At 46.0% G+C, this 21,282-nt stretch overlaps 1 protein-coding gene and 1 pseudogene across 1 annotated transcript; one reads left to right on the forward strand and one right to left on the reverse strand.

The window, feature by feature from the left end:
• Positions 1–213: 213 nt before the first annotated feature.
• LOC119952157 lies at positions 214–19,109 on the reverse strand (annotated as a pseudogene).
• LOC119952367 (zinc finger protein 239-like) lies at positions 10,478–14,528 on the forward strand (the record flags this gene model as incomplete). Its single annotated transcript, XM_038776073.1, has 2 exons — positions 10,478–11,000; positions 14,503–14,528. Coding segments are annotated over 2 exons (549 nt in total), but the record flags the coding sequence as incomplete, so codon positions are not given.
• Positions 19,110–21,282: the final 2,173 nt, after the last annotated feature.

The raw sequence follows: 21,282 nt of genomic DNA on the forward strand, positions 1-21,282 counted from the left end.
GCTTCCGTGTTTTATTGAATTCCTATTCCGACCCACGGATGGTGAATTTGATTATCTCCATTTGGAGAAACTTTGGGGAATTTATTAACTTTCAACCACATTAATTTCTCCAGTACTACCTGTTCACTGATACTAATCTCTTTCAGTTCCTCGTGATCACTAGTTCCTTGGTTCTCAGGCCGATTTCTGTATCTTCCTCTGTGAAGACAGACACACATTGTTTAGTTTCTCTGCCATTTCCTTATTCCCCTTTATAAACTCTCCTGTCTCTGCCTGGAATGGACCCACATTGGTCTTTGCTAATCTTTTCATTTTCACATTCCTATAGGAGCTTTTCCAGTCGCTTTTTTATGTTTCTCATCAGCTGGATCTCATATTCTATTTTCTGTTCATCAGTTTCTTCGCCCTCCTTTGCTGAATTCTAAAACAAGTTCCAAATCCTCAGGCTCACTACTATTTGGGCCACTTTATGAGCCTCTTCCTTTGATCCAATGGAATATTTAACGTTTCTTGTAAGCCACGGTTGTCTCACTTTCGCTGATTTTTGCTCCTTAAAGGAATCTATATTAGTTGTAGATATGTGAAATAAGAGTCCCCAAAGTCCCAGAGGCTGCTTTCCTCTTTGACAGAGTGAACTGACTGGTGGTGATTGAATCTGACAGTCACCACACCACAGTCGAGGGGCAATGTTGAAAAGGTGGGGCCTTCATGGATAACCTCAGCCGGTACGGGAGTTGAACCCCTGATATTGGAGTCACTGCGCAGGACAAACCAACCATCGAGCCAACTGAGTTAACTCTCCCCGGTGTGAAGTTGCTGGTGTCTCCGCAGGTTGGATAACGTAGTGAATCCCTTCTCACACTGAGAGCAGGTGAGGGGCCTCTCCCCAGTGTGAACTCGCTGGTGTGTTTGCAGGCTGGAGAAATTAGTGAATCCCTTCCCACACCGAGAGCAAGTGAATGGCCTCCCCCCAGTGTGAATTCGCTGGTGCTTCCGCAGGCTGGATAATTGACTGAATCCCTTCCCACACTGAGAGCAGGTGAACGGCTTTTCCCCAGTGTGAACTCGCTGGTGTATCTGTTGGTGGGATAACTGAGTGAATCCCTTCCCACACTGAGAGCAGGTGAACGGCTTCTCCCCAGTGTGAATTCGCTTGTGTGAACGCAAGCCAGATGGATTTGTAAATCCCTTCCCACACTGAGAGCAGGTGAACGGCTTCTCCCCAGTGTGAACTCGCTGGTGTGAACACAAGCCAGATGGATCAGTAAATCCCTTCCCACACTCAGAGCAGGTGAATGGCATCTCCCCAGTGTGAACACGCTGGTGTCTCCGCAGGCAGGATAACTCAGTGAATCCCTTCTCACACTGAGAGCAGGTGAATGGCCTCTCACCAGTGTGAACTCGCTGGTGTGACCGCAGGCTGGATAAATGACCAAATCCCTTCCCACATTGAGAGCAAGTAAATGGCTTCTGCCCAGTGTGAACTCGCTGGTGTGTTTGTAGGTGGGATAACTGAGTGAATCCCTTCCCACACTGGGAGCAGGTGAACGGCCTCTCCCCAGTGTGAAGCCGCTGGTGTGAACGCAGGCCAGATGGATCACTGAATCCCTTTCCACACTGAGCGCAGGTGAACGGCTTCGCCCCAGTGTGAACCCGCTGATGTGTCTGTAGGTGGGATAATTGAGTGAATCCCTTCCCACACTGGGAGCAGGTGAACGGCCTCTCCCCAGTGTGAACTCGCTGGTGTGACCGCAGGCCGGATAAGTCAGTGAATCCCTTCTCACAGTGAGAGCACATGAATGGCCTCTCCCCGGTGTGACTGCGTCGATGAATCTCAAGATGAGATGGTGCATTGAATCCTTTACCACAGTCCCCACATATCCATGGTTTCTCCATGTTTTGTGTCACCTTGTGTCTCTCCTGGTCAGAAAATCAGTCGGAAGTTTCATCCACACACTGAACACGTGCACGGTCTCTCCCAGCTGTGACTTGTGTGATGATTTTTCAGGCTGTGTAACTGGTTAAAGATCTTTCCACAGTCAGTGCTCTGGAACACTCTCATCGGGTGTGTGTGTCTCAGTGCTTTTCCAGTCACACTGATGTTTAAAATCTTTTGTGGCTGTCTGATCCGGCAAACATTCCCTTCTGGATTCAAAGGCCGATGATAGTCAGATCCCAAAGAATCTGGTGACTCTGTCAGATCGAGACATTATGTTTGAGATTTCTGTCTGTAATCCCTCCTCATATCCTGTAAAAGGAGTTTACAAAAGACATCACAGTCAGTACAGGATAGAAATTCAGAATAGACAATTCTAGTTTCTGGAGAACATTCTTTCCTCTCTCATTCCCCAATACCGAGTCTCTAATGCCTATTTCTCCCTGTCTTCAGGGAGCGGCCTTGGAGGGGCAGAGTCTGGGAGCAGTCAGTATAAAGACCTTTCCTCGGGGATTCACCACCTAGTTTCCAGGGAGTGGACTGAGGGGTCCGGATTTTCGTAGCTGAAGAAAGAAACCTTTCCTTGGGGATTCACGGCCTACTCGCCAGGGTGTGGATTAGGAGCCGGAATTTTAATACCTTCCCCCGGGGATCTGCGGCCGAGTCTCCAGGCAACGGAATCGGAGCTGGAGGACTGAGAGCTGCCTAGTCCTCCAGCCAATCAGAGTCAATGAGGGGCGGGGCTGTAGGACTCAGACAGCCTCCTGGTCCTCCAGCCAATCAGAATGAATGAGGGGCGGGTCTGGAGGACAGAGACAGCCGCTTGGTCCTCCAGCCAATCAGAGTGAATGAGGGGCGGGACTGGAGGACTGAGAGCCGCCTGGTCCTCCAGGCAATCAGAGTGAATGAGGGGCGGGGTCTAACCTTATTGTGTTCCCGTCCCCATCTTCCACTCACTCAACAAATATTTTGGGCATTAACTTCAGGTCCTGGGAAAGAATTTCCCGAACCAGAATCAGGAGTTGACAACTATTCATCAGGGTTTGCGGCTCCACAAAGTATTTCCAAATCCTCCCACCCACTTCGCTCAGGCTTTCCAAAACGAAGTCCAATTAATCGGAAAGCGCATGCTCCAAACACCGACAACGCCGCATGCGTCCCAGCGTCGACTGGTAATGCGCATGTGCACTGAAGAGCACACCCAACGATTTCCTGCTGAGGTATTGACCAATGAAAAGAGTGGACCCAGCGGAAGGACACTGGACCTTAAGCCGATCAGAGCGCTTGCTTTGTGTGACTGGTGATTTAGCTTCACACAGACTGAAATCTCCTCCTGTCTCCAGCATCTGTGAGTAAAACACTTTCTTTTCTCCTCCTTTCCCTTTCTTTTCTCATTCTCACCTTCAATTGGTCACTTGCAGCAACTGAAGGGAAAGGAAATGAATCCAGGGAGGGTGCAGACTCTGCAAAGCTTGGCCCAGTTCGCGCTCTCTCTTAAAGACATTGACATCCTTTGCTCTCTCAGCTTGACACGTTTATTTGTCTGGTTAAAAGGATGGTACCTTTTATGATTCACCGGACCTGAGATCACCAAGCTCACCTGTCTGCCACACCCAAGAACAAAACCACACAACCTCGTCCCAGACAGATGTGCCCTGTGCACCACCTTGAACTGAGTCAAGCTGCACCGAACACAGGAGGAGGTCGAGTTGACCCTGTACAGTCTCACTCCACGCCCCCTCCACAGAAACCAGATCCAATTCCCCCTCCCACTTCCTCCTCACCTCATCCAGTGGAGCTTGCTGTGCAGCCAAGATTCGACTGTAGATCTGAAATCCTACCCTCACTCACTTCAGCAAGAGATAGAATCCTAATCATCAGAGAGGGCGGGGGTGCTAAAGGAAACACCGAGATCGCCTTATGTAGGAAATCACGCATCTGAGAAAATAAGAACTCGAGAGTTGTAATTTTTCTACCAAAAAATGTTTTCTATCAAAACCAATAAACCTGCCGTTCACAAACAAGTCACCAAACCTCTCCAGCCCTTCCCTCCAGGACCTAAATCCAAATCTGTAGGCACAAAGCGGTGAGTCCCACAGAGAGGGGCCAAGAACGATATCTCATCCATCATGGAGACTGGGTCCGTGGCCACCACGCACCCCAACAAAACAGAGCAAAGAGCAAGCTGTAGTCACCGTCGATCAACCTTCCCTATCCCCCATCTCCCCGCCTCTCATTAAAACCACAACCAAAAGCCCGAAGAACAACCCCAGACCCTGAGCTCAACAATCTTTAACCCCAAACAGAACCAACGCACTCAGCCCATTATCTAAAACCTAGACTATGTTAATGAGCTGCAGTTACCCCCACCACTTCGCTCCCATTAACTACCTTCTTCAGCTCGCTGGACAACTCCCTCCCGGGGCATAATAAACTGAGTAACCAACCAACAACTCCCCCCTCCCTGCACCCAACTTTAAATAAAGGACCCCCCACCCCCACACAAAAACAGTAAAATACAAACTGGTACAAGAAACCCCAACAAGACCCCAAAACCACAATCCCTCTCCAATAACAACAAGACTCATATATAATACAAAATATACCCAGCCTGAGCTTCCTCACAAAAGCGTCGGCATCATCCAGCGCCTCAAAAGTAGTGGTCTTTTGAATTAAAACTCACTCGGAGGTGTGCGGGGTAAACCGCCCCAAACCGAACTCCACGTATGTAAAGTGCAGCCTTGGCCTTGATAAATGCCGCCCTCTTTTTTGGCAGCCGCGCCCCCTGATGGGGCCTGATGGCACGGCTCTCCCATTTGTAGTTACGGTGATCATTCGCCCACCTCGGGACTCGTTCTTTATCCCGGTAACTGTGGAACCTGACGGTTATTGCCCGAGGTGGCTCTCCTGGGCGAGGTGTCTGACAGAGTGAGTGATGGGCCTGATCCACCTCGGGAGGGAACAACTGCCCACCCTCCCCACCATCTTCCCAAACATCCTGGACGTGTATTCAGGGCCGGCTTAAGGCACCGGCAACTCGGGCAGTCGCCCGGGGCGCCATGTGCTCGGGGGCACCAATCCCATCAGGAGACAAAATCCCATCACGAGACAAAAAAAAAACTAACTTGTTTGAAGGAGAGAAAAGGAACCAGACGAAGGAATGAGAGAGAGAGAGAGTCAGAGAGAGAGAGACTAAACAAACTGTGAGTTAAACCCTCACAATCTTAGTTTGGGATACAATAAGCTGAACAGCCACAAGTGGGCTGAAAGCAAACTTTAGGAGAATAATGCCTCAGACTCTGAGACTGGCTCGGAATTTTTCCTCCTCGGAGCGCTGCAGTTTCTGAGCTGCTATGCCTATTTAGCCCTCTTGGTGGAAATTGGAATGCGCACCTTAGGTCAGCGAGAGTCAGGTATTGTAGATTAACTGGGTCTAATTAGCTTCCCGAAATTTCATTATACTTCTGGTGCTCTCTCGAAGTGTTGTTTAAAAAAACACACACACAAGGCAGATTTCTCCGCCGTAAATAGCATTTGGAGGGAGTTTCTTGTTTCTGGGTACTCCTTGCCGAGTTAACCTTATCTGTTAAGTTTATTTGCAAGGCTGAATTTTGAAACCTAAGCGTCGTGCTTATTGCGTGATTCAGAGTTCGCCCAGACACACTAGGTTTTCAAAATTCATCAGTTACAATACACTTAAGCAACTGACTGTAGTGTATTGTAACTGATGAATTTTGAAAACCTAGTGTGTCTGGGCGAACTCTGAATCACGCAATAAGCATCGACGCTTAGGTTTCAAAATTCAGCCTTGCAAATAAACTTAACAGATAAGGTTAACTTGGCAAGGAGTACCCAGAAACTCCCTCCAAATGCTATTTACGGCGGCAAAATCTGCCTCGTGTGTGTGTTTTTTTAAACAACACTTCGAGAGAGCACCAGAAGTATAGTGAAATTTCGGGAAGCTAATTAGACCCAGTTAGTTAATCTACAATACCTGACTCTATTATAAAATATAGAGTTTTATAACTCTTATAATAGAGTCAGGTATTGTAGATTAACTAACTGGGTCTAATTAGCTTCCCGAAATTTCATTATACTTCTGGTGCTCTCTCGAAGTGTTGTTTAAAAAAACACACTCACGAGGCAGACTTTGCCGCCGTAAATAGCATTTGGAGGGAGTTTCTGGGTACTCCTTGCCGAGTTAACCTTATCTGTTAAGTTTATTTGCAAGGCTGAATTTTGAAACCTAAGCGTCGATGCTTATTGCGTGATTCAGAGTTCGCCCAGACACACTAGGTTTTCAAAATTCATCAGTTACAATACATTTAAGCAACTGACTGACCCTGACTATATTTTATATTATCTGAATCTGATTTACATAGACTTACATCGAATTTACAGTGCAGAAGGAGGCCATTCGGCCCATCGAGTCTGCACCGGCTCTTGGAAAGAGCACCCTACCCCCTATCCAAGGTCAACACCTCCACCCTATCCCCATTACCCAGTAACCCCACCCAACACTAAGGGCAATTTTGGATACTAAGGGCAATTTATCATGGCCAATCCACCTAACCCGCACATCTTTGGACTGTGGGAGGAAACCGGAGCACCCGGAGGAAACCCACGCACACACGGGGAGGATGTGCAGACTCCGCACAGACAGTGACCCAAGCCGGAATCGAACCTGGGACCCTGGAGCTATGAAGCGATTGTGCTATCCACAAGGCTACCGTGCTGCCCCTGATGGTGACGCAATGACATTGACACACGGACAAATCACAATAACGTGAAGAGCATTATATGAAGAAAACCCACACTGGTGGTAAACAGATTTATTCTGAACAGTTCCTCATCAGACTGGAACAAAAAGACCAGTATCTTACACTCACCAACAATATATATATATATATATATGTATATACTATACATATATATTATATTCCATTTTAGATTTGTTTTATTATTTTCCTAGATAGCAAATGCCTCCAAAAATGTGGTTTGAAACATCACTGCGATTGCAGACTAATAAATCTATTGATAAGGGGATGCAGTCACGAGTGGGAAAAGAACGAGAGCATTGGTGTAAAGTTTTGGAACGTTTAATGAGCATCACTCTGTATTTAGCTGAACATAATTTGGCTTTCAGAGGAACTTCAGACACATTATTTACACCGCACAATGGGAATTTTTTAGGTCTTGTCGAGCTACTTGGAAAATATGATCTGACAATGAGTGAACATTTACGTCGGGTTGTGTCTAAAGAAACTCACATTCACTATTGCGGAAAAAATGTTCAGAATGAAATAATCAATTTGTTGGGAAATGCTGTTCAGGAAAATATATTAAACCGAGCTAAAGAAGCCAAATATTTTAGTCTTATCTTAGACTGTACGCCAGATATGTCATGTGGAGCAGCTTTCATTTACAATACGATTTTTAGATGTAGAAGACATTTCAATAAAGGAACATTTTGTTAACTATAAACCAGTTATAGATACTACAGGCAAAGGATTATATGAAAGTATACTTGATTTTCTGAGAGCGAGCGAGCTAGACTTACATAACTGCAGAGGTCAGGGCTATGATAATGGTTCAAATATGAAAGGAAAGAATAAAGGGGTTCAGGCACGGATCATGAAAGAAAATCTACAGGCGTTTTATATGCCATGTGGATGTCATAGCCTAAACTTAGTGGTTGGTGACAGGGCAACAAGTTGCCGGGAATCCACTTCATTTTTTGGTACTGTCCAGCGCATATATATTTTGTTTTCTGCCTCTCCTTGCCGATGGCATGCACTGAAAAAACATGTTAAATGCCTCACTGCAAAACCTTTATGCGAGACTAGATGGGAGTGCAGATTAGAATGTGTCAAAGCCATTAAATATGAAATTATAGGAATCCGAGAAGCTCTTTATGAACTTTCAGAAATGCCTGCTTCTGATCCTGCAATGCGACATGAAGCAGAGACTCTTGTAACACAAATAGAAGATTACTGTTTTCTAGTGATGCTGAATGTCTGGTATGATGTCTTAGGCAGAGTAAGTGTTGTCAGTAAAACTATGCAGAACACCTCTGTGGAAATGTCTACCGCAGTTTCATTAATGAGTAATGTCACTGATTACTTAATTGATTATCGTGCAAATGGATATGAAAAAGCACTAGAGTCAGCAAAATAATTAGCTACAGAATTAGATGTAGAGCCCATTTTCAGAAGTAAAAGAATAAGCAGAAAAAGGAAGCTGTTTGAATATGAGTGCATTGACGAGGTTCCAAATGCAGATGACCCAGAAAAAAGATTTCATAATCATGTGTTCAATGTAATATTCGACAGAGCTATTAATTCTTTATCAGAGAGATTTGAACAGTTACAAAGTTTCAATAACACATGGGGATTTTTAAATAACCTAAAAGATCTGCCAGATAAAAGTAAACTCAAAGTAGCATGTCAAGGTTTGGAGGATAAGTTAAAGTACCAAGAAAATAGTGATATTAATGGATGTGATCTCTTGACTGAACTGGATATTGCAAAAGAATTATTTCCTGAAGATGTAAAGCTTCCAATAGAAGCTGTTAGGTTCATAAACATTAATAAGTTACAGGCTGTCATGCCAAATCTGTGGGTTGCATTAAGAATAATGCTTACAATACCTATTACTGTGGCCACCGGAGAGAGAAGCTTTAGTAAACTGAAGCTTACAAAGACATACTTACGGTCGTCCATGACTCAAGACAGATTAAATTCTTTGGCAATTTTGTCAATAGAAAATGATCTTGTAAAGAAGATAGATATAGAAAGTGCCATGAAAAGATTTGCAGATCTAAAGGCTAGAAAAGAAATGTTTTAGGTAGGATAATAAATGTTTTCCAGCGTCACTGTCTGTGCGGAGTCTGCACGTCCTCCCCGTGTGTGCGTGGGTTTCCTCCCGGTTCTCCGGTTTCCTCCCACAGTCCAAAGATGTGCGGGTTAGGTGGATTGGCCATGCTAAATTGCCCGTAGTGTCCTAAAAAGTAAGGTTGGGGGGGGGGGGGGGGGGGGGGGGGTTGTTGGGTTACGGGTATGGGGTGGATGCGTGGGTTTGAGTGGGGTGATCATTGCTCGGCACAACATCGAGGGCCGAAGGGCCTGTTCTGTGCTGTACTGTTCTATGTTCTATCTGTTCATTTGTTCATACTTTTTATTAGGAGCAAATTCGTTACAGCTACAGTTTTTATCATCGTGAACTTACGGAATATAGTATGCTTCTCAGTTTGTTCAGATTCTGTGCAGATTTGAATGCCTCGATTTTGTAATATTGTAATAAACTCTTTATTCTACATTTTCAGTTTTTCTCCTTGTGAAAATTAAAAAAAATTATACTTGTAAGGGCGCCGAAGTTCAGCTTGCCCGGGGCGCCAGCAACCCTAGGGCCGGCACTGCGTGTATTCAGTCGGGTCCGGGCCCTCCAATCCCTCCCGCAGCCCCATAACGCAAAGTGTTTGTCTCCTGGAGCGATTCTCTAAGTCGCCTACTTTGGCAGAGATTTGTTATTATCAGCCAACAGACCATCTCAGCCTCTAAAGAGACAATCCGCTCGCTCTTCATCGAAAGAGCCGCCCCGTGCCCTGCAACCTTTACCGTTTCGTCCGTTTTTGCCAATACCAATTGAATAGGAGCTGGGGGCTCCTCGATTGATGTAGGGAGATCCTCGGAGATAGTCGGCTGTTGCTAAGATGCCCATGAGCATCTCAACTGACAACACTATAACTTTCGCTTCGGCAGCAGCCGCCGCTATTTTGTTTCCAATGAGCCTGGAAAGGAATCTGAATCGGATGACGATTCTTTGCTCGCTGACTTCTTCAAACTTGGTTTCTTGGACATTTCCACAGTATGGGAGCTTTATCCCATTGACAAATTTGAAATAACCCCAAATACCTGGTGAAAAAGATGGAAAACAAAGTCCCCGGATGAGAGCTGCCTCATCTGCGGCCGCTCCCGACATGTCGCAACCGGAGTCCCCGTGTGTTCTGAATTTCTGTCCTGTACTGACACTGATGTCTTTTGTAAATTGTTTTTACAGGATATTAGAAAAGGAGGTATTACAGACAGATATCTCAAACTAAACGTCTCGATCAGACTGAGTCAATTCATCAGGGCCTGAACATCATCAGACTTTGAATCTAGAAGGAGAAATGTTTGTCTCGTCTGTCAGCTTGAGAAGATTTTAAACATCAGTGTGACTGGAAAAGCACCCAGACACACACACCCGAGTGAAAGTGTTCCAGAGCACTGACTGTGGAAAGAGCTTTAACCAGTTACACAGCCTGAAAAAACATCACACCATTCACAGCAGGGAGGGACCGTACACGTGTTCTGTGTGAACTGATTGTCCAACCTGGAGAGACACGAGGAAGCCCAAAATATGGAGAAACGATGGAAATGTGGGGACTGTGGGAAGGGATTCACAGTCCCATCTGCGCTGGAGATTCATCGACGCATTCCCACTGGGGAGAGACCATTCACCTGCTCTCAGTGTGGGAAGGGATTCATTTCCACATCCAACCTGCAGATACACCAGCGAGTCCACACTGGGGAGAGGCCGTTTACCTGCTCCCAGTGTGGGAAGGAATTCACTCAGTTATCCAGCCTGCAGATACACCAGCGAGTTCACACTGGGGAAAAGCCGTTCACCTGCTCACAGTGTGAGAAGGGATTCACTCAGTTGATCAGCCTGCAGATACACCAGCGAACTCACACCGGGGAGAGGCCGTTCACCTGCTCTCAGTGTGGGAAGGGATTCGCTCAGTTAGATAACCTGCAGTCACACCAACGCGTTCACACTGGGGAGAGGCCGTTCACCTGCTCTCAGTGTGGGAAGGGATTCACTCAGTTATCCCACCTGCAGACACACAAGCGAGTTCACACTGGGGAGAGGCCATTCACCTGCTCTCAGTGTGGGAAGGGATTCACTCAGTTATGCCATTTGCAGGCACATCAGCGAGTTCACACGAGGGAGAGTTTGTTCACCTGCTCTGAATGTGGAAAGGGATTCCGTGATTCATCGTACCTGCTGAGACACCAACAAATTCACAAGTGATTACAGGGGTTGGAATTTGCTGTTATTGTTTCTGTTCTCAATTACATCCAGGACTGCATTTTGTTAATTCTGACAGTTGGTCAATGGGGATGGTTGGAGAGTTTCCTCTGCTGGACTGGCCGGTCTCACGACTTTGACTCCAGTGGGCTGATGCTCTTTGAGCCTTGTTGCGAATGCCTGGTTTTCGAATTTCACAAGGATCACAGATTGAAAGTTGGTTTGTAAGTTGGAAGATGTTTCCTTCTCATTTCTGTTTGGTTCCCCCTAAAGCATGCCACCTTGCCATGGAGATGGGCCATGGAGGGTACATGGTTCTTTTGTTTAATTTATCTCTGTGTTTCTTGCAGAAGAAAATTATCAAGGAAAAGTGCAGGTTGTCTGACATGGACAGAGAAACAACATTAAATGGTGTGATGGGAGACGGGCAATAACTAATATTTCAGGGGATTGGTTAGCTCAGTTGGCTGGATGGCTGGTTTGTGATACTGAGCGACACCAACAGCGTGGGTTCAACTGCTGTACCGGCTGAGATCATCCATGAAGGCCCAGCCTCCTCAACATTGCCACTCGTCTGAGATGTGGTGACCCTCAGATTAAATCACCACCAGTCAGCTTGGATTCGTTCCTGCTCACAAAAGCAAAACCTACATTTGTATTCAATTCCCCCACAATAAACAATAACACTCTATTAGCTTTCCTAATTACTTGCTGTACCTGTATACTCGCCTTTTGTGATTCATGCTCTTGGACACCCAGATCCCTCTGAATCTCAGAGCTCTGCAATCTCTCACCATTTAGATAATAAGCTTTTTTATTCTTCCTGCCAAAGTGGACAATTCCACATTTTCCCACATTATTCTCCATTTGACGGATCTTTTCCCACTCACTTAACCTATCTATATCCCTTTGTAATCTCCTTATTTCCTCTTCACAATTTACTTTCCTACCTATGGGGCAGCACGGTAGCACAAGTGGATAGCACTGTGGCTTTACAGCGCCAGGGTCCCAGATTCGATTCCCCGCTGCGTCACTGTGCGGAGTCTGCACATTCTCCCCGTGTCTGCGTGAGTTTCCTCCAGGTGCTCTGGTTTCCTCCCACAGTCCAAAGACATGGTGGTTAGGTGGATTAGCCATGAAAAATTGCCCTTAGTGACCAAAAAAAGGTTAGATGGGGTTACAGGGATAGGGTGGAAGTGAGGGCTGAACTGGGTCGGTGCAGACTTAATGGGCCGAATGGCCTCCTGCACTGTATGTTCTATCTTTGTATCAGAGGAGCAGGAGTTGGCCATTCAGCCCATTAAGCCCACTCCATCATTCAATATGATCATGGCTGATCATCCACTTCAATGCCTTTTTCCCCACACTATCCCCATATCCCTTTGTGTTATTGGGATTTAGAAATCTGTCAGTCTCTGCTTTAAACACACTCAGTGACTGAGCTCCCACAGCCCTCTGGGGTAGATAATTCCAAAGATTCACAACCCTCTGAGTAAAGAAATGTCTCCTCCGAGACCCGTCCTAAGTGGCTTCCCCCTTATTTTGAAATTGTGTCCCCTGGTTCCCGACTCCCCAACCAGGGGAAACATCTCGCCTGCACCCACCCTGTCTATTCCTTTATGGATTTTGTAAGTTTCAATGAGATCACTTCTCATTATTTGAAACTCTAGAGAACACAGGTCAGGTTTCCCCAATCTCTCCTCAAAGGGCAGCCCTGCCATCCCCGGAACAAGTCTGGTGAATGTTTGTTGCGCTCCCACTCTGGCGATAAGGGCAGTAAAACTGTACACAGTCCTCCAGCTGCGGTCTGACCAAGGTTCTGCACAACAGGTACATTCTGGTCGGTCTCACGACTTTGCTTCCAGTGGGCTGGTGCTCTTTGAGCTTTGGTGTGAATGTTGCTGCTGAAATGATCCACAAGAGATAATGAAGGACATTTATTTTGTCCTGGATAGTATGGGGGAGGTGGTGACCTTGTGGTATTGTTACTGGATTAGTAACCCAGAGACCCAGGGTAATGCTCTGGGGTCCCAGGTTCAAATCCCGTCAGGGCAGATGGTGAAATTTGAATTCAATAAAAATTTGGAATTAAAAGCCTAATGATGACCATGAAACCATTTTGAACCCATCTGGTTCACTGATATCCCTCAAAAAAGGAAATCTGCCCATCCTTACCCAGTCTGGCCCACATGTGACTCCAGACCCACACAGATGCGGTTGACTAACTGTCCCTCACTGAAATGACCCAGCAAGTTTAAGGGCAATTATGAATGGGCAACAAATGCTGGCCCAGCCAGCGATACCCACATCCCAAGAAATAATATTTTATCCAACCACGACAGGTAGATCTAAAATAAATACATTTGTCTCTGTTCCATTGAGTCTACAGCACAGGGCCAGGCCAGTCGGCTCAATTGGTCTCTGTCAGTATTTATATCAGCTCCAATAAACACGTGGTGCTGGAGCATCTCGGTGTTGCTCTTTTATAACCGCAGTGTGTGCTTACCCTGTATGGTGGACAAATGATCACACAAGTATTTCAGTTCAATCACAGTTTATTTATTAGATACAAGTTTATATACTTAAGTAATCACGCGTTCGTGCACACTAAGACTATAACTATCAATTTAAACGACCTTGACTTAACTTCCAAATGACCGGCTGGTGTAGGGTAGATATGGCCTTATCTGTTTCCTCACTTATGGCAGCTGGAGTTCGAGTAGGTTGTCTGTGCTTGATGGTCATCCTTCGGTAGATGTCACGGGTCCATGAACTTGGCTGATGTAAGTAGCTGTGTTGCAGTCAGAGGTCAGGTGCAGAGCCGGTCCAAAAGAGAGAGAAATGATGGCCGCACTGCCTTTTAAACAGCTTAAGTTTTCGCCAACCCTTTCGTGGGTGGTTTCTGGGTCACTGTCCATCAATTCCTCAGGGCTCCACCCTCTGATCGTTCACATCCAATCAGGGGCTGCCACATCACTTCTGGGGTGGCACTCAGTGGCTAATCCTGGGAGGGCTCCGAGCAGGGCCTTGGTGCCTTTCCGTCTGGAAGATGATGTGATGGACAAGATTGTCCATTGTTCCTTTAATTGCCTTTCAATGGCCCATTTGCAGCTGTGAGTTTCTGCATAAGTCTGGGCTGCCGTTTGCAAATATACAAACTGCAGCTTGTCTGTGTCCCAAGCCTGGCCACATTTCCCATCACTCTTTGCGGCATTTTAGATGACCATATAGGTAACAGTGATCATAATATTATAGGGAAGTCAATGTTTATTCATTTTAATATCTTTTGTTAGTTATGTTCAGTTATCACAGAATCATGGTATATGAAACAATTCACTCAATCCGAAATTGCACAATGTGAGTCTCTGTCTTCAGGTGCAGTCGTCCTTGACAAGTGACTTGTGCTATATTGTCTGAGGCCAAAGTAGGTTAAATTTTATGGTTTTACCACAGGACTAATGCTGAATGAAAATCTCTGTTACATTTTATTGCAGGATTTGGGGATACACGTTTCTTGTAGTTTAATTCTGCCAATGCTGGAGAAATTCTGTGTCTTAAATTGTGTTCACTTTTCAACTTGCAGCAAAGTTGTCACTTTCCTTCAAATTCTGCAACAGATTTTCTCCACTAGTGTGAGTTTTATTCTCAGTTTCTGTAATGGTGTTGTGGTTATGTCATTTCTGTGACTTATTTCTTAGAAATATGTCATTTATGAATGAAAATGGTATTTTGTAATGTGTGTCTTGTTACTTGAACTTTAACATACCAATCACCTTTATGGATTTATTTTCTGTGTTCAGTAGGAATTGCTGTATTAGTTTAGGTTTGTGTATCTTGTGTAATTTCAGTTATTTATATTTAAGTAACTTGCTTCAGTCATCAGCAGTCACTAAGAAGTTACACATGACACCTGAAGATGTATCATCTCAGCACGGTGGCACAATGGTTAGCACAGCCTCTTCAAAGCGTCAGGGACCCGGGTTCAATTCTGGCCTTGTGTCACTGTCTGTGTGGAGTTTGCACGTTGTCCCTGTGTCTGCGTGGGTTTCTTCTGGGTGCTCCAGTTTCCTCCAACAGTCCAAAGATGTGCCGGTTAGGTGGGGTTAGGGTGCGGACTGGGCCTAGATAAGGTGTTCTTTCAGAGGGTCGGTGCAGACTTGATGGGCTGAACGGCCTATTTATGCACTGTAGGGATTCAGTAGTTCTATGGTATCAGTTAGGATGATGAGCCTGACGAATATTAATCATGAGGAAGTGACACCACAATGAGAAAGTGACATCACACATCAGCAAGGTGACCGATATCCTTCAGAGTCCAATCAGACATTGATTGTGCCCCATTTAACCAATCAGGAACTGATCATGGGCTGCTTGGGCCAATCAGAACCACAGGTTCACTACCATCAGACCATGTGTAGAGGTAATTGCTGGAAAGGGTTAATGAGCTACAATTCTCTGGAGCTCGACACGGAACACAACATGAAGTAAGAGGATGGACTTCAGTCAACAGAACAAGAGATATCGCCACAGTCACCCAGAAGTCACGAGCTGGTGATCCAGAGTGAAAGGACTGATCCACTGCCTTGGTTGAGTATTGTGATTGAATTGGCAAGTCAATTAAAAGTAGAGGTGTCGGTTAAATTTAGGAAGGGACATATATATTATATATTAGTTGAGTGCCTGGGTCTGTTATAAACATAGGACAGCGGGCAGCACGGTTGTGCAGTGGGTTAGCCCTGCTGCCTCATGGCGCTGTGGTTCCAGGTTTGATCCCAGCCCTGGGTCACTGTCTGTGTGGTGTTTGCACATTCTCCCTGTGTTTGTGTGGGTTTCGCCCCCACAACCCAAAGATGTGCAGGCTAGGTGGGTTGGCCAGGATAAATTGCCCCTTAATTGGAAAAAATGAATTGGGTGTTCTAAAAAAATTTTTAAAATACAGGAGAGCTCATGAGCAAGTAGTCCAGGACGTGTAGCACATTCTGGTGGGGACACCGGTCTGGAGAGGATTTGGTTGCAGTTTGAGCATGAGAGGGACTTAAAAACATGAAGATGTGGGAAAGGGAAGAAAAGATAGAGAGGGAGAGGAGAAGTGAGGGAGGGAGAAGAGAGAGAGAGAGAGAATTACGGTTGGAGTTAAAGGCAGAAGTGAGGAAAGTTAAAAAGGAGGAGTAACCCTTCCCAGTCCAAATCCTAATGGGGATATTTTTAAATTTATACAGGCCCTACCAAAATTTGAGGGGAAAGATGTAGAAATATTCTTCATGGCATTTGAGAAAATAGCAACTCAAATAGAGTTGATGAAGGAAGAGAGAGCATTCCTCATGCAAAGTAAACTGATGGGGAAGTGCAGGAAGTTTATACTTCCCTGTCAGAGGGGCTGTCTCACAGTTACAACAAGATAAAGACTATTCTGGGTGTATTTCAATTAGTTTTGGAGGCATTGAGGCAAAAGCTTTGGAATTTAAGGAAACAACAAGGACAGACTGAAACTGAATTTGAAAAGGTTAAACAGGACAATTTTAATTAGTGGGTATGAGCATTGGGTGTTGAAACCAGCTATGGTGCTCTCAGTAAAATCATTCTCCCAGAAGAATTTAAGAATTCAATACCTTCTGTGATAAGAATCTACATTGAAGACCAAAGGGGGATGACCGCTAGACAAGCAGCAATAATGGCTGACCATTATGAGCTGATCCATACATTTAAATCTTTGTTCCGTCGCCCCCATAATTTGGTTAAGGATAGGAAGCGGGAGAGTGAAAGGAAGAGAGGTAGCCAAGGTAAGGAATAGATAGCTGGGAATGCTCGGAGGTCGTCTCCTCAGACCAGGAAGGAAGGTGCTGAGCGTGGAGGTGAGACTCAAAGGTCTCAGTGTTACCGTTCCAATAAAGTGGGGAGCATTCGTACAGCCTGTTGGACGTTGTGAGGAAAGCCCATGGGACTTGTTGAGATTCATAAGGAGGATTCTGAAAAGGGATCAAAAGTGGAGAATAGCACAGAGCGGACAGTAGCTCTAAGTGGAATTAGGAGACCTGAGGTAAACTCTGCTGTGGAAGCAGGTGTGGTGAATGAGGTCGATGAGAGATATGCAGGGCTTTGATCTGAGAGGAAGACCACCCCATTTTCATCAAATGGTGGAGCCAAACCCAAAATTATTTCAAGGGTCACAGGTCCTACACAAACTCTCTCGCTGGAGAGGGATTTGTTTTTTCCTCTGGAGAGTTCAATGAAAGCTACGGGACTGGATTCTCCGCTGTCGGGATTCTCAGTTTCACCGGCAGCCCGGGGAATTCCCGATGGCATGGGGCTGCCCACAATGGGAAACCCCATTGGCCAGCTGGTGAGATGAAGAATCCCGGGGGCCCCCTGCAACAGATTTCTGGTGAGGCGGGACGGAGAATCCCGCCCAAGGTATTGGTGAATGGGATAAGTGGAGATTATATCCCAGTTCCATTATATAAAGTACAATTGGAGTGTGATTTATTGTCAGGACTTCTGGTTGTTAGAGTGGTTAAGAAGTTTCCTGTAGACAGAGTAGACTTACTTTTGGGGAATGATTTGGCAGTTGTGAAGGTTGTAGCTTCACCCATGATTACAGAGAGTCTGAGGGAAGAAAAGGAGACAAAACAGTTCCAGGAACAGTTTCCAGATATTTTTCCGTCATGTGTGGTGACCAGGGCAATGGCTAAACAAAGTTCATCGCCAGAGATAAAAGTCACGCCACAATCAGATGGTAGAGCAGCCAAAACTGTCCTTGAGAATGAGGATAATTGTGAGGAAGTGTTTGCTGGGACTTCATTAACTGAGGCCCAGGAGGCAGACCCAGAGTTATGTAGATTAGCATAGTTAGGTCTCATGAAGGTTGAGGCTGAAATCGTTCCAAAGTGTTACTACATTGAGAACCAAGTTCTGAGGAGGAAGTGGAGACAGCCTCATATACCTGTGGATGAGGAGTGGATGTTTGTTCACCAGATATCCCAAATATCGTAGGGAAATACTGCGGGTAGCACGAGATACGAATGGCAGGACTTGTGGAAATTCGGAAAACCCAGGCATCAGTCAACAGGCATTCTTCCTGGCCAGGACGGCAAAGAATGTAGTGCGATTCTCTCGAATTGGTCGTACCTGTCAGTAAACCACAGCACAGGATTAAACCCGTGCCTTTAATACCCAGACCAGTGTTTTAAGAACCGTTTATTCGGGTATTGGTGGTTTGCAGAGGATCGTTGTGTAAAATGAAGGCAGGGCTGAGCGGCCTCTCCCCTGTGTGAACTCGCTGGTGTATCTGCAGATTGGAAAACTGAGTGAATCCTTTCCCAAAATGAGAGCAGGTGACCGGCCTCTCCCCATGTGAACTCGCTGGTGTATCTGCAGGGTGGATGAATCACGGAATCTCTTCCCACACTGAGATCAGGTAAATGGCCTCTCGCTGGTGTGAACCCGCTGGTGTGTCTGCAGGGTGGAGGAATCACTGAATCTCTTCCCACACTGAGAGGAGGTGAATGGCCTCTCCCCAGTGTGAACTCGTTGATGTCTCTGCAGATTAGACGACTGAATAAATCGCTTCCCACACTGAGAGCAGGTGAACGGCCTCTCCCCAGTGTGAACTCGCTGGTGTGTCTGCAGGGTGGATGAATCACTGAATCCCTTCCCACACTGAACACAGGTGAACGGTTTCTCCCCAGTGTGAATTCGCAGGTGTGACTGCAGGCTGGATAACCGCGTGAATCCCTTCCCACACTGAGGGCAGATGAACGGCTTCACCCCAGTGTGAAGTCGCTGATGTCTCTGGAGGTTGGCTGAATCACTGAATCCTTTCCCACACTGAGAGCAGGTGAATAGTGTTTCCCCTGTGTGAACTCGCTGGTGTGACTGCAGACAGACTAAATGACTGAATCCCTTCCCACACACAGAGCAGGTGAACGGCCTCTCCCCAGTGTGACTGCATCAATGAGTTTCTCGGGCAGATGGGACTCTGTACCCATTCCCACAGTCCCCACATTTCCAAGGTTTCTCCATGTTTTGTTACTCCTTGTGTCTCTCCAGGTTTGCTGGTCAGTTGAAGCCTCGTCCATACACAGAACATGTGTACAGTCTCTCCCTGCTGTGAATGGTGTGATATTTTTTCAGGCTGTGTAACTGGTTAAAGCTCTTTCCACAGTCAGTGCTCTGGAACACTCTCACTCGGGTGTGTGTGTGTCTCGGTGCTTTTCCAGTCACACTGATGTTTAAAATCTTTTGAAATCAACAGATCGGGAAACCATTCTCCCTCTAGATTCAAAGACCAATGACATTTAGGTCCCGATGAATTGAGTGAGTCTGTGAGACCGAGACATGATGTTTCAGATTTCTGTCTGTAATTCCTCCTCTTCTAATATCCTGTAAAACTGTTTGGAAAAGACATTACAGTCAGCATAAGATCGAAATTCAGAACAGACAATTCTACTTACAATGGAACATTCTTTCCTCGCCCATTCCCCCCAAAGCTGTAAATCTCCATCCCACACACTCTCCCTCCATTCTCACTCTGCTGTATCTAATATTCACCCTCCCAATTTTCCTGAAGGTGCTGATTCAGGCTGATTAACAGATCCATGCTCACTTTTTCCTGTCCAGGACACAGAAACCATAACAAATCAGAGTTGCAGTCGGCCATTCGGCCCATCGAGCCTGCTAACCATTCAATAAGATCATTGGCCGATCTACCTCAGCACCATTTTCCCACACTATCCCCCATATCCATCGATATCTTCAATATCTAGAAACCTATGTATCTTTGTCTTGGAAAGACTTGATGACTGAGGCTCCACAGTCCTCTGGGGTATAGAATTCCAAAGCTTCACAACATCCTCGAGTGAAGAAATCCCTCCTCATCTCAGCTTTCTTTCCATTTTCCCACCTGTTCCCCATAACCTTCAATCAGAAATCTATCCAACTAATCCATAAAAATATTCAATGACCCTCGCCCTATAGTGGTCCCTGTGGAAGAGAAATCCAGAGACTAACAACCATCTGATGGAAGACATCATTGGAAATATATAACAGAGTTATTATACTATATTAAACAGCTAGAAATAATAACAAATGTGCTTTATTACAGAACTCTGAATAATATATCTGTGCGGAGACTGCACGTCCTCCCCGTGTGTGTGTGGGTTTCCTCCGGGTGCTCCGGTTTCCTCCCACAGTCTAAAGATGTGCGGGTTAGGTGGATTGGCCATGCTAAATTGCCCGTAGTGCCCTAAAAAGTAAGGTTGGGGGGGGGGGGGGTTGTTGGGTTACGGGTATAGGGTGGATACGTGGGTTTGAGTAGGGTGATCATTGCTCGGCACAACATCGAGGGCCGAAGGGCCTGTTCTGTGCTGTACTGTTCTATGTTCTATATCGAATGCATACCATATAATAACACTAGACATATCCTACGGGGCGGCACAGTGTTTGGCACTGTTGCTTCACAGCTCCAGGGTCCCAGGTTCGATTCCCAGCTTGGGTCACTGTGTGGAGTCTGCGCGTGCTCCCCATAAGACCATAAGTAATAGGAGTGGAAGTAAGGCCATTCGGCCCATCGAGTCCACTCCGCCATTCAATCATGGCTGATGGGCATTTCAACTCCACCTACCAGCATTCTCCCCGTAGCCCTTAATTCCTCGCGACATCAAGAATTTATCTATCTCTGCCTTGAAGCCATTTAGCGTCCCGGCCTCCACTGCACTCCGCGGCAATGAATTCCACAGGCCCACCACTCTCTGGCTGAAGAAATGTCTCCGCATTTCTGTTCTGAATTTACCCCCTCTAATTCTAAGGCTGTGCCCACGGGTCCTCGTCTCCTCGCCTAACGGAAACAGTTTCTTTGCGTCCACCCTTTCTAAGCCATGTATTATCTTGTAAGTTTCTATTAGATCTCCCCTTAACCTTCTAAACTCCAATGAATACAATCCCAGGATCCTCAGCCGTTCATCATATGTTAGACCCGCCATTCCAGGGATCATCCGTGTGAATCTCCGTTGGACACGCTCCAGTGCCAGTATGTCCTTCCTGAGATGTGGGGCCCAAAACTGGACACAGTACTCCAAATGGGGCCTAACCAGAGCCTTATAAAGGCTCAGTAGCACATCGCTGCTTTTATATTCCAACCCTCTTGAGATAAATGACAACATTGCATTTGCTTTCTTAATCACAGATTCAACCTGCATGTTTACCTTTAGGGAATCCTCGACTAGCACTCCCAGATCCCTTTGCACTTTGGCATTATGAATTTTCTCACCGTTTAGAAA

The sequence above is a fragment of the Scyliorhinus canicula genome, chromosome 17 (assembly GCF_902713615.1).
Source record: "Scyliorhinus canicula chromosome 17, sScyCan1.1, whole genome shotgun sequence".
In the NCBI taxonomy this organism is placed as follows: domain Eukaryota; kingdom Metazoa; phylum Chordata; class Chondrichthyes; order Carcharhiniformes; family Scyliorhinidae; genus Scyliorhinus; species Scyliorhinus canicula.